The sequence below is a fragment of the Echinops telfairi genome, unplaced genomic scaffold (assembly GCF_000313985.2).
Source record: "Echinops telfairi isolate 266 unplaced genomic scaffold, ASM31398v2 ScPeMD7_7458;HRSCAF=8496, whole genome shotgun sequence".
NCBI classification, from domain to species: domain Eukaryota; kingdom Metazoa; phylum Chordata; class Mammalia; order Afrosoricida; family Tenrecidae; genus Echinops; species Echinops telfairi.
Genome location: NW_022111358.1, coordinates 36,552,291 through 36,564,711, shown reverse-complemented (window position 1 = coordinate 36,564,711; position 12,421 = coordinate 36,552,291). Strand labels below are relative to the sequence as shown.

The following is a 12,421-nucleotide window of genomic DNA, read 5'->3' as shown; positions in this document are numbered from 1 at the left end:
GCTCATAGCGACCGTGTAGGACAGAGAACTGGCCTGGAGGGTTCCCAGACTGTAAATCTCCATGGAAACATCCTGCCACATCTTTCTCCCCCAGAACAACCGGAGGGCTCCAGGTGCCAACCTTGCAGTTACCAGCTGAGCCACTGTACCAACTTAGTTGCGTGAATTCTGATGCACTGTCTATGGAACATCGGTCACAACAGTTAAAAAGAATGGATAGTTCTGTATGGATTGAGATGGAAATACCTGGATTTTTCCATCACTGGAAAATGCATTCAAAGCAATTTTCAAAGTATGTGTGTGTGTACAGTAACATACATGGAGTTCTTTTTTTTTAAAAATCTGGCTGCGTATACCCCAAATGCTAAATAGTATTTATCTCCAGGAGAAGGAATAGGATTCTAGTGGTGATTAAAAGGATTTTAAAAGGAATTAAATTCTTTTCCATATGTAATCCACTCCTATTTGAATTCTTTTTATGAAATATAATTAGTGCATTATTTAAATGAGTCAGTGAATAATAATTCAAATCCTTAAACATATATATAAACATACACACACATGTGTTTAAGGACTTCAATTATTATATATATGACTAGGGGCACCCAACAAAACCAGAACTTTTTTTTCAAAGCTATGTATTTAAATTTTTTTTACAAAACAACCTCATCACCTTCAAAGTACACTTAATACATTTGTCAAATCTGCGATTCCATTCTTGGGAACATTTTTCAAACGCTTCTGTTTGGATGGCTGACAGAACTTCCCTCCTTTTTTTCTTCACCTCTTCTACATCATCAAATTGCTGTCCTTTCATGTCCCTCTTCATTCGCAGAAACAAAAAGAAGTCACACGGAGCAAGGTCATTTGAGTCAGGTGCATGGGGCAAGAAAGGCATGCTGTTTCCGGCCCCAAACTGGCACACTGAGGTGGCTGCGTGAGCAGGTGCATTGTCATGGTGGCAAAACCAGTCCCCCGTCTGCCACAAATCAGATCTTTTTTGTCACACACGGTTACACAATCTTTTTGGAACCTCTAAATAGAAAGCTTGAGATTAACTCTTACCTGGTGGAAAAAACTCCAAATGCACTATCTCCCTCACATCCAAAAAGCAAATGAACATCATCTTAATCTTTGATTTCGCTTGACGAGCTTTTGGGGGGCAAAGTGACAGCGACATCTTCCACTGGCTTATTGATATTTGCTTTCGGGGTTGTAAGAATAGCGCCATGTCTCGTCACCAGTAATGACCTTGGGAAAAGTCTGGGTCACCTCGGAGCTGTTCTCTCAAAGCACGGTGGAGCTAGTCGATGCTTTTTTTCCAGGTCAGTCAGAACCCGAGGCACAAATTTCGCAGCAACCCTTCTCATTCCCAAATCTTCCGTTAAAATTCGCTGAACTGACCTCCAAGACAGTCCAGATAACTTCCCATCTCTTCAACAGTCCGTCGTCATCGTCGTTGGTCTTTGTGCGCAAGTGCACGGATTTTGTCGACATTTTCGTCCATTTGGGAAGTTGAGGGATGCCTTGAACAAGGTTTGTCATCAATCGACATTTCACCTTTTTTGACCGAGAAAACCACTCTCACGCTTGCGTTTTTCCCACAGCGCCAGCCTTGTCAGCTGTGTTCAGCCATCACAATAGTTCCTGCAGCACTTTCCCCCCCCCCCAGCAGGAAATGCAATGTCATAACCGCACGTTGCTCTCTTAAATCGGCCATCACAAAAAACAAGGTTTCAGCGAAACTGCTTTTACTAAAAAATTCACCCTGACCAGAGAGAAATGGTTTGGGGGGTACCTCCTTGTATATGTAATATATATACATATATATATATATATTCTAGAATATTAATATATACTAGAAAATGGCTGAGGCAGAGGCAGACCAGGGCTCACAGTTAAGGCAAAGTTTGCTGTTTCATGAGAGCTGGTAGTTTACAGTTTATGAAACTAAAAAGATTCCTCAGTTAAATGGCCCTGGGGCCAGACCTGCTTTGGCATTGCTGGTGTCGTGGCCACGGGGGTTCTGGGGTTCTGGGCTCAGCATGATCGCCTAATGAGGAAGAGGTCCCACTCAGGCCTGGCATGGAGTGGCCTTCACATCCAGGCCAGGCGATGCAGGAGCCGCCCCCACCCCCCACGCCCCCGAAGCAAAGACAAGAAGAGAAGGAAAGAAATGGACTCTCAAGGGGATGCATCGCCCACCGAAGAGCAACACAAGCACATTCCATCCCCATGCCCAGAGGATGCCCTGGTGCTGCTGCAACCCTTACCATCAGCCAAGCTCCGCAGGCGCCAGATGCCTTCATTCCAGTAGTCCCTTCCATCCGGCACTGGCTCAGGGGTTTCTTAGTGAGGAAGTCTTCATTCAGAAAACCCTAAGTTAAATTGTGACATCTTGCAAACATCTCTAAGCGTAAAGGTCTTGCAAAACCTTTGACACAGAGTTTACCAAGAGTTGCTCAGACGGGCAGAAGTGTTTGCTTGCTGGAAACTTCGAGTTGGGAGCGTAAATTGTTAGAAGTCACTCTGATCATTGGACATTGGAAATCAATCTGTAATGAAGATGAATCATCTCTGAAAGTATAATCCGTCATCAGGCATCTGTAATTGAATTTACCCAGGGGGAAAAAATTCTTCTACAGAAACGCTATGCTTCTTTTTTTCCTTTGGCCAGATAAGCTGAGCAGTGATGTTGTAACTTGATTGTTTTCCATAAATTACTGAGGAATCTTGAAATTTTATACTGTTGCTCTGGGCCATTTATGGTACCTGGAGGCAAACACAATGTGGACACGTCCACACCCAGGGAGACCCAATCAGCATCATCTCTGAGAGAATGACCCTAACGATGCGGTCTGTCCTGGGCGCTGTTTCATCTCTTAGATGAAATTGTCTGACGATGTGCTTCTTTGTTCCTCATTTTCCAAAACAAACAAACAAACCAGTAGATCATATTTCTAGAGAAGGCAGAGATTCTGGGAAAGGGGATGCTTCCTGCTTAGCTGCCACGGTCTCTAACCCCTGGGTCCTGGCAAACTTGTTCATAACAGAACCAAACACTGGGCCTTCCTCCGGATGAGTTCTGTAGGAGCCAAAGGGTGTTCCTTACCCCTCCCAAGCTGATGGTACCCATCTTCCTCGCCTTGGGCTGCTCACCTCAAGATCAGTGGTTTGAAACCACCAGCTACTCTGAGGGAGAAAGACAAGGCTTTCTACACCCGTAAAGAGTTGCAGCCTTCGGGCACCTCTGGTAGCATCCTGGGTTATGTGTTGGGCTGCTAACAACAACGTCAGCAGTTCAAACCCACCAGCTGCTCTACAGGAGGAAGGTGAAGCATTATGGGAGATGGGGGGGGGGATAAAAAGAGGTACAGCCTCAAAAAACCACAGGGGCAGTTCTACTCTGTCCTATAGGGTCTCTGAGAAGCAGTGAATTTTGAGAGATCTTCCTAATGACCCCAAATAACTTTTTTTTTAATAATGTTATTCTTTTTCCTTTCTTATCCAAGTGTGCATACTTTTTCAGGCCTCCTAGTGGATGCCTGTTGGGTGTCAAACATTTAGAAAATATAGGTAAGCAAAAAGAAGGACAGGAACACTCCCCCGAATCCCCACTCTGAGACATCCTCCTTGTTGGCACCTCAACATGCGTCCTGTCAGCCCTTTTTTCACATGTACGAAATGTTTTGGTTTTTTTTTCCTTAACAAAAAGTGGTTTCTTGCAATATGGACTATCCTTGCTATTTTGTTTTTGTTTGTTTGTTTTAACTCCTGTGCCGAGAGCCTCTCTACATCATTTTTAATGACCATCTAGCAATAGCTGTCCCCTGGATTCCTTTCCATTTCTCACTGTTAGAAGCAGGGCAGTAACAAGCGTGCTTGTTGCTAAGCCCTTTTCCACATCGATAGAAGAGATAGATCTTGGACGAGATCAATACGCGGTCCCATAGGTCGCAATACGTGTCCCTCTCTTGATGTCAAGCTGATTAAGGATAAAGGATGTGTTAGCAGGTTCATTGGAACAGAGAAGGCAGGGCGCCTTTACTGGTGGCTCCTCAGTTCCCATCGGAGGGATGCAGGGTGGGAAAGAAATTGTCTAACGAGAGATTTGGTCTCAAGAAGAAAGGTGTTTTTTATTTTAAAGTTTTTGCAAGAAAATGACCTTTTAGTACTATTCCAGGTGTATCTGTGTTTAAGGCATTTTGATCAGCAGCCGCTGAGATGGGAGGAACTGCTGAAAGAATGTGTTTATTGTGAATGAAGACGCATGCGCTCTAATCACAAAGCATCTCTTTCTTGCCTCCCGGTGACCTCGAGTTTCCTAAAAGAAAAGCATGCTTCTTGCTTGGCCAGACTGCTGCTTGGCATCCTTGATACTAGCATTGCTTATGGACAGCACTTGTGATGGACAAGTTCAGGGGCGGAGGGCGGGGTGAAATCACCCCAGGTCTAGCATCCGAGCCGCCCTCCATCTTGGTCCCAGACCACACTGAACAGAATCATGAGCTTCTGGCAAGTGAAGAGAAGCCCGCGTGACATGGGGCCTGATATAAAAAGAGGGTGGCCCACATGATGCAGAGAACACTTCAGGAGACCGTTCAGCTGTGGCTTCAAGCTAGGGATCAGGGCGGTGGATCAAGCCACTGTTCAACACACCTGGATCAGGGCAGTGGACCAAGCCATTGTTCAACACACCTGCCCTGTAAAGAGGCAGGAAGTTAACTTCTGCCAGGCGAGCAGCAGAGAGGGACACACACACACACACACACACACAAAGACCTCTGATAGAAATGTCCTCAAAGAACCCGGGAGGGGCTCAGAGTAAGGGAGAGGGGCCCAACGCACAGACATCTGCAAACGGAGACACTTTTAATGTGTTTCACACGCTAGAGATGGGTTCTTCGATGACAATTTTTAAGATTCCCACAGAGTTTCACAACCCAGCCGTGGGGCTGCTGGCATTTGGGCCAGATCCCTAATTCTTCATCATCAGGGGTTGTCTCTTGAATCCCGGTGGTTTGGCAGCCACCTTGGCTTCTAGATGCCCATAGTGCCCCCCTGTGACAACCAAAAAAATGCCACCCGATGGCCACTGAGAACCACTTAGATTAAGAGATCACGATCCCGAAATGCTGAAAAACTGCAGCCTCGGGCCCCAAATCAGAAATGGTGCCACGTGCGCTTTTATTTATAGATCTCCGTGGGTGGAAGTTGTGTCAGCCGTCGTCAAGCTGTTAGGCTGCACTGGAGGTTCAGTACAGACCTGTGCTCTCTGACGCTGGGGCTTCTGGGTAGAAAGACATCTCACTTGTACCCATGACTGTCAGCCCCTGCCTTGTACTGTTCCGGGCTCCTGCCATAGCAATGCAAGTGTCTGCCACGTTGATTGCACTCTCACTTAAAGACACTCTATGTCTATTTGGAAAGGGCCTCTGGCAGGTAAGTGTGAAGCCAAACGAATCAAGACATGTGCCCCTAGGGCAGTGGTTCTCAGCCTTCCTCAGGCCTCAACCCTTTCACACGGTTCCTCATGTGGTGACCCCCAACCGTAATGTGATTGTCGTTGCTACTTCATCGCTGTCATTTTGCTACTGTTATGAATCGGATGACCTCTGTGAATAGGTCTTTGGACCCCCAAAGGGGTCACGACCCACAGGTTGAGAACTTCTGCCCTAAGGGATCTATCTTCTCAGGAGGCCTCCCGGGCTGCGGGCTACGGCCCTGCCCATGCCACACGCTAACCTTTCCGCCTCCCAGCTCTCTGTGCGGCCACGCTCCCAGGACAATTTCCACTCTTCTCTGTTCTAAAGGTCTTTTCACTTCCTAGCGTCACCCCCTTGTAGCTAACTTTATGATCCCTCCTCATAAAGTTAGGGGAGCCCCTGCTTCTCGAACCTCTCTTATGGCTTGTGCAAAACTACCCACCATCTTTCCCTCAAGTCTCCCCCTCGCCCCCGCCCCCACCCGTTGAAAGTTTGCATTGAATAACGGAAGTTGCCAACGTCTTGACCTTCTTTCAGATATGACAATGGATGATGTTCGAGAGTACGAGAAAAACATGCATGAACAAACCAACATAAAAGTTTGCAATCAGCATTCCTCCACTGTGGATGACATAGAGAGCCATGCCAAAGCAAGTGTATGTAGACCTTTTGAAACATGTTGCCCAGCCCCTCCCCCAAACACACACGCCGCGAGATCTTTGAAAGTCTGCAGATGCCCCGTCGAGAACCTTCCACCCGGGTCTTCTCCCCCGAGGCTGCTGGTGAAGGTGCCGAGCTGGGTCGGAATGAGGCGGTGTCACCTCCCCCTTCCAAACATTCCCATTCTTTGAAAGCCTCTTGGCTTGGAGGTCATTTCAGCCATCAAACCGAGAACATAGAGAGTAGAAATGATGTGTGGTGCCTAGGAAAGGGCCCGTGCCACAAAAGAGCCCCTGGGTATCCTGCGTGGACTGCGACGAGTTGTCAGTCACTTTGGAAAACGGAGCTCATTCGGTTATCCGAGGGCAGGCCAGGCCTGGCCTATCTGCTGAATGTAGGTGTCTTTGCATTTGCGTTGAAAGGCTTCCTATGACTCTGAGTCGGTGGCCCACCCACACCGATCCCATTTCTCTTTGGTCAGCTGCCGTCATACTTGCTGGCAGAGCTGGGTGGGGAGCAAACCTGGTACTGAGCTGCCAAGGGGGCCCTAGCCTGGAGCTTAGATGAACCTCAGGGAACCTCAAGACTACTTAGTCACACGTTGGACCTTGAGAGCCAACAGTACAGTGGACGCCAGTGCCTTCGATCTAGTTGTCTCTCGATCACCCACGCTAGTGACGTGAACAGGAGCTGCAGTGAATGAAGAAAAATGTCATCCCCAAATCATTGTTATTTGTCTTCAGCCAGAGCTGGGATCTCTGTAGGTGCTGGGTTCAACCCTCTTGTCCATTAGCCAAGGCTGATCCTGTCATGATGAGAAATGGAGAGATCGTGGAGGCTGCTAGATGCTTTAGAATCCGGGAAGGCTATTGGGGTGCCCTTTGGGACTGTGCCTTTGGGGTTTTAGAGCCTGTCTTTGGAATGTGGGCTGCGCCTTGCAAGCTTGTGGGCTGCATCGGATGCATGTGCATGCGACAGCCCTTGAGGGTAAACCTCCCATAACTGCATGTGCTGATGGGGGTGGGGGGAGCTCCCTATGCACAGACCCATGGGGTCCTCCCTCCAATCAGTCAGACTTCCTCCTCCCTCTCCCCCTGTTCTAGAGCCAGAGGACCCTTGTCTTTAGGAATGCTTGTTCTCCCCTTAGCCGCCCTGTCTGGAACCACACTTCTCAACCTGCCTCTGCCCCCTTTTCATACATACAGTTCCTCACGTGCTGACCCCCCAACCATCACATTCTTTTCGTTGCTACTTCATCACTGTCATTTTGCTACTGCGATGAATAGGGCGAGCCCTGTGAAAGGGTCGTTCCATCCCCCAAAGGGGTCGCGACCCCCAGGTTGAGAACCGCTGCTCTGGAAGCAGCTCACAGCACCGGTGAGCCAGCTGAGAAGCACAACCCTGTTCTGCTCCAAGGTCCCCCGCTTCAGGTCTGCACGCTCACGGCTTTCCGGTTCGGTTTTCCCGCTGGTTCCCGGCGATTCCCGGTGCGCCATCGAAACCGGAAGTGGGTGTCCACAGGCGCAGACCGGGGATGCTCTGGCCGGGGCTCCCGCTGCGCCCCGTGACGTCAGAAGTTCTGAACGGACAAGGCACTTCCCTGGCCCTGTTGCACGCAGCCCGTGAACTCGGAACTGGGCAGGGCGCACTGGAGGACGCGGTGTGGACATCCATAACCACCGCTGCCAGACGCAGCCGGCATTCCCGAGGGAAGCGGCTAGGGGACAGGATTTCAGGTCGTCTCTGCCCCCAGCTGGATGGCTGCAGTAGAGCAGACGTCAGGCGCTCCTTTCCGACAAGTTTTCCATCCGACCCAAAGGAGCCTTTGAAATGTTTCCCGGAGTACCCGCTTTATTTTTAAGTTTCAATACCCTCTTCTGCACCTTTTCGTAATTAAGAACTTTGGCTCCGTTTTTGTTGGTACATTTTGCATCTACCATTCCATGGCAGCCCTTCTATTTTGACTTGTCTTTGTGAAAACTATGCCCCCGCGGGAAATTTCTCATCATTGGTTCCCAGGAAATCCTCCTGAGGATCTTGTTTTAGGAAGTATCTTTCTGGCCTGCTGATGAATACAGTATGAGACCGGACGAGTAATGCTGTGTTATGAATATTAATTCCGTAATTAATATTGCCAAAGTGGCGGGACGGTTTCGTGCTAGTTTACGTGTGCCATCTCATGTAATGAAGCTTCACCTATGAAGCACATGGCCAGGAACAGGTGGCAAAGGAAGAACAGGCCTCTAAGAAGCAAAAATTCTTGGACAGTGGATTTTGCCTCTCGGTCAAGGGTGAGCCCCTTGGGCCTCTATTCACTGCTCATTCTTTTTTTAAATCATTTTATTGGGAGCTCTTACAGAGATCCATCGTTCAGTCGCACCAAGCAGTATTATACACTTGTTACCACAATCAGTTTCAAAACATTCTCTTTCTTCTTGACCCCTTGATAGCCGCACCCCTCCATCCCACCTCCCCCACTTCCCACTGCTCCTTCTAATGGAGCCCAGTTATTTGTTTCCTTGGTTCTAGCAAATGAAACCAGCAAAGGACACCAGGGTTAGCCACATTAAGTTGTTGTTGTTTTAGTAAATAACAGTAACAACAATAATAATATTACTAATAGCGGAGTTCCTGAATGAGAAAAGAGACATCAAACTACGAGAAGAAAGCAAGCCCTTTTCCGAGGAAGGAAGAGGAAGCCATTGCTGTATTAGCTAGCGCAGCGATAGTCTTTTCAGTATATTCTGACTAAAAGGTAGGAAGTGTATATATGAGGATGTTTTTTTAAAGTATTGTCATGAACTCCTAGAAACCTTTATTAAACAAGATCATGAGGACGTGAAGCTGTTGTTTCTATGTGAAGCTATGTCCTCCATCTAGGGTCTTTACACATCTGAACAATGCTCCCCAAAGAATTCTGCCCTGTGAGTTACACCATAGGAGCCCTGGTGGCATCGTGGTTATGCTTGGGCTGCTAGCCACAGGTCAGAAGTTTGAAACCACCAGCTGCTCCCTGGGAAAGATGAGGCGTTCTACTCTTGTGAAAGAGGTGCAGCTTCAGAAACCCACAAGGGCAGTTCTGCCCTCGACTTGATGGCAGCGAGTGACTGACACCACATCACAGGGGCAGTTTGAGCATCGCTGAGTGACTCGGGTCATGCTCCTTTGAAGTGTGTGTGTGTGTGTGTGTGTTTGGGAAGCAAGAAGTCTGGGGGGCTAGGATCAGGGCTGCAGAGTAGAGGGAGTGAGTTTCCCAATGAAATTCCCGTGCTGTCCCTTGATGAATGAACTAATCGCTGCACTGTCATGATGGGGGAAATTCCTCCGCATGATTGTCCTGGCCTATTTCCCACCAAAGCAGTTTTCAATTCTCTTAAAATCATTTCCCCAATGGTCATCCTGAACCCATCAGAAAAAAATCTATCAAGATGACTTCTTTACAGTCCTAAAAACCCCAACACCATAACCTTTGGAGCTCGCCTCTCTCTGCTTTGAGTTTAACTGGATCAGTAAATCCTATCAGAAGCCACTGTTTTGACTGAGTTTGATTTCTTTTTAAGGCACTAAGACAAGAGTATTACTGAGAGAACTCGTCTGCTTCCATCCCCTGACCACAAAGACATGCTCAAGTGTGCTTGATTTAGAATTAACCCATGCCTGTATGAACCAGAATCCATGTCCCAATACTTTTTTTACTTACCCTGGCACATTGGGTACAGTAGAGAAAGACTTAGGTTCTTTTTTCCCCACTGTCTCTCTTAAAAGAACGCTTCAGGTATTTGGGATATTAGCCTTATTTCGCAGTACCTGTTGGATGAGACACTGTTGTTTGTATTGGTTGAATTCTAAGTAATGCTTTCTTAAAACCAATCTTCTCTTTCATTCTTCATTCTTTGGCTTTTAGGTTTCTTTAAGGAGTGGTTTTGCTTTCTTGGCTGTGTGATCACGAACAGGGTTCTTTGGAGTTATCTTCTTCTTTTCTTTTCTTTTTTGAAGCTGAATCAATTAAAAACAAAGCATGCCAGTCAGGACACAGGCACAATCCTCAGAGCAATCACCACCACGGCATCTTTGTTCCCTCCCCAAAATGCACCAAGCATATTTCCTGAATCTGGAGCCCTGGTGCTAAAGTGGTTACACTGCCACCCAGAAGATCTGCGATTCAAAACCGCCAGCTGCTCTGAGGGTGAAAAATGAGGCTTTCTACTCCCAGGAAGAGGGACAGTCCCAGAAACCCGTAGAGACAGCTCTACCCTGTCCTATAGGGTCACTATGAGTGGGAACCGACTTGATGGCACCCAGTTTGGTTTTTCATATGTATTGAATTAGGAAATCGGCTGTTGAGAATTCACATGATTTGCCTGTTTACCCTACAAAGGTATTCTGGTACTTGCACTTGATCAAAGGTAGAGAGTAATGTGTCCTTTCAGCACCAGTGAGTGCTTTAGTAATTGTCTGATCTGTATGCACGAGATGGCCAGGCCTGATCCTCATTTCCTTCTACCCTTTATCCCCCAAACATCAGTACTTACGTGCACACCCTCTCTGGGATAGTTCTGCCCTCTCCTGTTAAACCCTAGTTTTAAATACTTGCTGACTCATTCAAAGTGTTTTGTAAAGTCTTGGGGAGATATTCCCAAAGAACTTCGGGGTTGTTTTTTGTAGGGGGGTGGGGGGGGCGCCTCGACTAAAAGAAGGGAGTGGGGAAAATCGATTTTGCATAAAATGAGCATTTGGGATAATAATCTGCATGGGCCCCTTTAAGAGAGACTGCCTATGTGTCCTTGAAAGAGGAGGAGGAGGGGGCCACCGCGACCGCGACGAATCCATTGCCATCTTGTAAAGAACTGCTCACTTCTCTTCTTTCTCTCCCCCTTCTTCTAAAGACATGACGATGGATGAAGTGCGCGAATTCGAACGAGCCACTCAGGAAGCCACCAACCAGAAAATCGGCGTTTTCCCACCTGCGATTTCTATCTCCAGCATCTCCTTGCTGCCCTCCTCCGTCCGCAGCGCCCCCTCCAGCGCTCCGTCCACACCTCTCTCCACCGACGCCCCAGAATTTCTGTCCGTCCCCAAAGACCGGCCCCGGAAAAAGTCCGCCCCAGAAACTCTCACGCTTCCAGACCCCGAGAAGAAAGCCCCCCTGAGATTACCCGGCGGGCACTCTGCAGAGAAGCCGTGCAGGCCCAAGTCAGAGTAACTCGTGATAGGGGTGCGCCCTGGGGCCTTTATCTTTTCCTTTGGGGGGGTTTTAGGCTACGCTTTGTTTGAAGGATCATCCGGGCTCCAGAAAGACAGACGGCTTTGTCACCCAAGCGTATTCCTCCATCTCGGGGGTGTGTGTGTGTGCGCGTGTGGTTAAGTCATTTCACATATAACAAAAGGTGAGGGCTGGATAGATGTCAAGACCGCAGATTTTGCAAAGGACAGACCAGGGAGGAAGTCTCGCTAAGGGGCGTTTGGACTTCCGAGGGGCGGGGGGTGGGGGAACCAGTCATAACTTGACACCTCTTTGTGACAAAAAGACATGGTGAAATAGGGGAAGTCATTTTCCTCCCATCAAACCTAAAATTCTCCAAAAATACTCTCAGGCATAGCAAACCTAATTGTTAGATTTTGAGCTGCTGGTGGCCTATACTTGAATACCAATACTTACTGAGATTCCTCTTTGGGTTAGTCTGACTCAGGATTTGGGGCCTAATTAACCCTTCAAATTTTTGGAAATTTTAATTAGCAACCTATAGAGGCTCCAAGTGCAATTATCCATAGCCAATTTATACCTTTCGCAGAATTTAATAAAGATTCCACTCGTTTCTGTCTTTTAATAAGTCTCCCCTCTGTGCCCTCGTGGCCTCAGGAACCTTTATAAACTGCATGGGTGAATGGCCAGAGCTGACTGATTTGGGAAGGGTTTGCTTTTAGGACGCAAGAGGCCCAGGTGAGGCAAGCATCTTTTAATTCTCTACAGGTACCAACATCCCTTGACTCATCAATTTCCATCAACCCGTTAATAGTCTCCTAATTTGCAACCAACTCAGTAGACTTCATTGGGCTTCTTGCCCATTGTTCGAGGGTAGAGTCAGCTAACTGGGCCTGAACCCTGTCGGGAGGTCTGGTAAGCGAACCCTTAAAAGAAGAGCACTCTCCCAGCACCCCGCCTGCTCTTCTGTTTTTACTCTTAGTATCATCCTTACTTCCCTGGGATGGATTAGCCATCACCGACCGGACCTTAGAACTGACTCTCCTTCTCTTACTCCTGACTCGAAATGCAA

The 12,421-nt window shown here is 47.8% G+C and overlaps 1 protein-coding gene across 4 annotated transcripts in view; it reads left to right on the top strand.

The window, feature by feature from the left end:
- The window catches only part of PITPNC1 (phosphatidylinositol transfer protein cytoplasmic 1), a 302,891-nt gene extending 291,266 nt beyond the window's left edge, over positions 1 to 11,625 (top strand). For 3 of the 4 annotated variants that reach the window (XM_045299352.1, XM_004707282.2, XM_045299353.1), the window contains one exon: positions 11,033 to 11,625. In XM_045299352.1, the coding sequence (XP_045155287.1) occupies positions 11,033 to 11,349 (317 nt within the window). In that variant the 3' untranslated portion in view covers positions 11,350 to 11,625. Of the gene's footprint in view, positions 1 to 6,023; positions 6,143 to 11,032 lie in introns of all 4 variants that reach the window. The other variant, XM_045299354.1, reaches the window with a different exon arrangement.
- The last annotated feature ends 796 nt before the right edge of the window (positions 11,626 to 12,421 follow it).